The sequence below is a fragment of the Poromitra crassiceps genome (assembly GCF_964638095.1).
Source record: "Poromitra crassiceps genome assembly, chromosome: 2".
NCBI classification, from domain to species: Eukaryota; Metazoa; Chordata; class Actinopteri; order Beryciformes; family Melamphaidae; genus Poromitra; species Poromitra crassiceps.
Window position 1 is genome coordinate 99,951,428 of NC_139624.1, and position 6,000 is coordinate 99,957,427.

General features: G+C 40.4%; 1 protein-coding gene across 1 annotated transcript in view; it reads right to left on the minus strand.

Annotated features, from left to right (window-relative positions):
• Positions 1–6,000, minus strand: part of scrib (scribble planar cell polarity protein) — a 168,406-nt gene that overhangs the window by 69,934 nt on the left and 92,472 nt on the right. The window contains exons 7-8 of the mRNA XM_083631875.1: positions 3,604–3,682; positions 855–944 (exon numbers count right to left, since the gene is read on the minus strand). Of these exons, the coding sequence (XP_083488001.1) occupies positions 855–944; positions 3,604–3,682 (169 nt within the window). The remainder of the gene's footprint in view (positions 1–854; positions 945–3,603; positions 3,683–6,000) is intronic.

Sequence of the window (6,000 nt, forward strand, 5' to 3'; positions counted from 1 at the left end):
AGTAAATCAAGACCAGCAAGAAGGTGTAGGGTCTGCGCACGCAGGGGCCAGCGCTGCTGGTTGCAGCTAAAACATATTATTTGGCCAAACAAAATTCCTTTGTTTTCACTCTTTTATTGAAGGAAATTATTTTTGAGGTGTCATTATATCAGAAAATATTAGCTTCAGAGTCAATGATGTGCTTGAAATGTTTAATTTCACAAAAGGCTCATTATCTAAGCTTCAAGAAAAAAATTGCTGTTTTTGGCTAAATCAAGCTATCTTCTCCGGCTCATAACTAAAGAACGGAAAATGGGATCAATAAACTTTTTTTTGCAGATGATAGAAGAGAGTCTCCTCGTTCTTTGTGCGTGTTCGGTGTTTACATAGTAATATCACACAATATTCTGTGGGCCTCGAGAAATCACTGAAAACGCTCTGAAACTCTGGCACTGGGAGCGTCCGTTCTCCAAAAGTGGCTGGCACTCAATGTGTTAACATACTGTAGATAATATGTCTGTTTGTTCATCAACATTCCCAAAAATATCTCCCAGATGTCAAGATGTCAATGTGTGTAGCCATGTCTAAATGTTGCGACACAAATGCAATTATGCTATTTTTCTAATCTACAGTTATAGAGATCTCGCATTCATTTTTTCGGATTACATTTTTTCCCCCTTTTCTTCGAGTGAGCAAAATCGTATGCTCTCTTAATGAGTATCTGACTGTCATCATGTTGAATCATATAATAATAATACCATTAAATGCCATTGTCATTGAAGAACCTACAATTAAACGGTACAATTAGACACTTAATCATGAAGCCCTACTATGATGGTTCGGTACTGTGTGGGCTGAAGAGCTTGCGTACGTACTTTCCAATGTCGTTGGGCAACGTCTGCAGTGACACGTCGTTGAGCGCCAAGTGAGCGAGCGCTCGGAGTTGTGTGAAACCATCCGGCAATCTGAGGCAGAAAGAGAGAAGGGAGGAGGAGGAGAAAACGAGTAGAGGAAAGCTCTTAGGGGTCCGTCACACAAAGCATGGGATCGCTTGACGCAGACAGACATTTCCATCTGTACAAGTGTTCAGCATCAGTGCTGCTGCCAGCAGCTGCAGCGCTGTTCTATCTATCTCTCTTGTTAGCTTAGCGTGACACTTCCATTGAACACAGAGGAGCCACGTCTGGTCAGCGAGCAGCTCAGTCACACAAAGCTCACTCTCCTCCAGGCATTTGTTCATGTGCTGTACATCACCTCATCTCAGCTAGGGAATACATGTTCAAACATACAGTATATATAGTACACACACATGTACATTCACACACAACATACAATATATACAGTATAGTACACACATGTACATTCACACACAACATACAGTATATATAGTACACACACATGTACATTCACACACACAACATACAGTATATATAGTACACACACATGTACATTCACACACACAACATACAGTATATATAGTACACACACATGTACATTCCCACACAACATACAGTATATATAGGACACACACATGTACATTCACACACAACATACAGTATATATAGTACACACACATGTACATTCACACACAACATACAGTATATATAGTACACACACATGTACATTCACACACAACATACAGTATATATAGTACACACACATGTACATTCACACACAACATACAGTATATATAGTACACCCACATGTACATTCACACACAACATACAGTATATATAGTACACACACATGTACATTCACACACAACATACAGTATATATAGTACACACACATGTACATTCACACACAACATACAGTATATATAGTACACACAACATACAGTATATATAGTACACACACATGTACATTCACACACAACATACAGTATATATAGTACACACACATGTACATTCACACACAACATACAGTATATATAGTACACACACATGTACATTCACACACAACATACAGTATATATAGTACACACACATGTACATTCACACACAACATACAGTATATATAGTACACACACATGTACATTCACACACAACATACAGTATATATAGTACACACACATGTACATTCACACACAACATACAGTATATATAGTACACACACATGTACATTCACACACAACATACAGTATATATAGTACACACAACATACAGTATATATAGTACACACACATGTACATTCACACACAACATACAGTATATATAGTACACACACATGTACATTCACACACAACATACAGTATATATAGTACACACACATGTACATTCACACACAACATACAGTATATATAGTACACACACATGTACATTCACACACAACATACAGTATATATAGTACACACACATGTACATTCACACACAACATACAGTATATATAGTACACACACATGTACATTCACACACAACATACAGTATATATAGTACACACACATGTACATTCACACACAACATACAGTATATATAGTACACACACATGTACATTCACACACAACATACAGTATATATAGTACACACACATGTACATTCACACACAACATACAGTATATATAGTACACACACATGTACATTCACACACAACATACAGTATATATAGTACACACAACATACAGTATATATAGTACACACACATGTACATTCACACACAACATACAGTATATATAGTACACACACATGTACATTCACACACAACATACAGTATATATAGTACACACACACATGTACATTCACACACAACATACAGTATATATAGTACACACACATGTACATTCACACACAACATACAGTATATATAGTACACACACATGTACATTCACACACAACATACAGTATATATAGTACACACACATGTACATTCACACACAACATACAGTATATATAGTACACACAACATACAGTATATATAGTACACACACATGTACATTCACACACAACATACAGTATATATAGTACACACACATGTACATTCACACACAACATACAGTATATATAGTACACACACATGTACATTCACACACAACATACAGTATATATAGTACACACACATGTACATTCACACACTACAGTATATATAGTACACACACATGTACATTCACACACACACTTTCCAACCCAATTCACTGCACATTATAAAAAGGCGAGGCAGAGGAATTAGAGCACACAAATGATATTGATCATGCTTTGTGACATTTAGCCAAGTAGCGCTGCATCCCTCCCTCCCTCACCCCCTCTATCTCCTCTAGTGTCCTCATGTGGCCAAGCCCAACATTTACTTACCTTTCATGCTGATTGATTTGATTTTGGAGATAGAATAACAAGATCCAAGGGATGACGTGCAAAAGTTATTGCCATCAAGGTCTTATAAAAACAGGCCATACAGTAACACATCATCATCATACAAACAATACAGAAGAACAGTCAGGGAGAAAAAGAACAAGAGATACAAACCAACATAAGATCCATATCCCCCTCCCAAGCTGAGTGCTTGGGGGATCTATGAGTATGTAAAACTACTCATTGGTATTTTTCTTTTGTACTATTTGAAAATAAGAAGTTGTTCAGACACACAAAAGGATTAATTACTGAGTGGAGAGATGGGCTGTTCCAATCCACTCACCTGGAGAGGGGGTTTCCGCTGAAGTCTGCGATCTCCAGAGCCCTGCAGAACTTAATGCTCTCGGGGATCTCAGGAATGTCTGCATGAGAAGAGAGGAGGTGGGGTGGTGGTGGGGGGAGACAGGAGTCAGCAGCACCATGGATACAGAGATGGAGGGGGGGGGGGGGGGGGGGTCACATTCTATAGCTCAAATCATTTCAGGTTCCCTCGTAATCACAAGCAGATGGCCAGGAGCAGAGAAGTGAGAGAAATGAAGGTCAAAGAGAGAGAGAGGGAGAGGTAGGAGGCTGTGCTAGGGAAGGGCAGAGTCAAAGAAACTGTAGAACTAACTTCACATGAATTTCTTCAGTATGTTACTTTTATAGGGTAATCCAATATTTATCGCTATTGTTCTGGTTGTATTAAGTCCCTGGGATCCCATATCAACGCAAGATGGACATTATCTGCATCTAAAAAACAATCCAGCTGTTACCCAAGTCAAGTGCTTCGGTCAATTAGGCTGGTTTTCTCAAGTATAGTAAACAACACTAATATTAATACTAACAGCAACAGCAACAACAACAACAACAATCATAATCTTCATCTAAGGCATACAATCAAGCGAGAGTAAAATGAAGAAAAAACAAATTGGGAAACCCATTGGTGATAGACATACGTACATAGACAGATAAATATATGAAACCAAGTTTATAAAAGCGCTTTTATCTTTGTCTCCAACAAACTAGTCTGGCACACAGGTTTAGATGCTACCATTTCTCACTTCTGATATTTTTGCCTCTCTGTTCTGCGACTGGCCCACTCTCCTCTCTGTTGTCCTTTATCGGACCAATCAGATTGGACTCCCCCCTCAAAATTTGTCATAGAGTTGAAAAATTACTTAAAATGGAAGAAAATGTGTTTATTTTCATTTTTACCTGCTTGGCATAAATGATACTAGGGGGAAGTAGAATTGTGACAGGAAAGAGGGGAAAACGCTTAGCGTTGAACCCTGCATAGGTGAACAAATCCCTGCTGAGCTCAGAGGTCTGTGCTGATCTGGCTCAGTGCTGTCTTGCAGACAGGCAGACAGATGGGAAGGCTCTTATAGGCCAATGCACACTGTTCTCACAGCACCTCTCCTGATGCAGTCTGTAGCAGGACACATGTCTCCTATCTACCATATAGGACTTTCCTGACACTGGGTACCAGTATATATCATATCTATGTGTGCCACACAAAGACACTGAGTAGTTTAAGTTAACTTTAGTTAACCACATCTCAACCACATCTCACCCACATCTAAACCACATCTCACCCACATCTCACCCACATCTCACCCACATCTAAACCACATCTCACCCACATCTAAACCACATCTAAACCACATCTAAACCACATCTCACCCACATCTCACCCACATCTAAACCACATCTCAACCACATCTCAACCACATCTCAACCACGTCTAAACCACATCTAAACCACATCTCACCCACATCTAAACCACATCTAAACCACATCTAAACCACATCTAAACCACATCTCACCCACATTCTCACCCACATCTCACCCACATTCTCACCCACATCTCACCCACATCTCACCCACATCTCACCCACATCTAAACCACATCTAAACCACATCTCACCCACATCTCACCCACATCTCACCCACATCTAAACCACATCTCACCCACATCTCACCCACATCTCACCCACATCTCACCCACATCTCAACCACATCTCAACCACATCTCAACCACATCTAAACCACATCTCACCCACATCTCACCCACATCTCACCCACATCTCACCCATATCTCACCCACATCTCACCCACATCTCACCCACATCTCACCCACATCTCACCCACATCTCACCCACATCTCACCCACATCTAAACCACATCTCACCCACATCTAAACCACATCTCACCCACATCTAAACCACATCTCACCCACATCTCACCCACATCTAAACCACATCTCACCCACATCTCACCCACATCTCACCCACATCTCACCCACATCTAAACCACATCTCACCCACATCTAAACCACATCTAAACCACATCTCACCCACATCTCACCCACATCTCACCCACATCTCACCCACATCTAAACCACATCTCACCCACATCTCACCCACATCTAAACCACATCTCACCCACATCTCACCCACATCTCACCCACATCTAAACCACATCTCACCCACATCTCACCCACATCTCACCCACATCTAAACCACATCTCACCCACATCTCACCCACATCTCACCCACATCTCACCCACATCTCACCCACATCTAAACCACATCTCACATAACACAAATATTAACTATTTGTGTTGTGTTACAGCTGCTGAGTTGCACAAGGCAACACAGTGAGTATGATATGAATGATTGTGGATTATGTGGGGTTT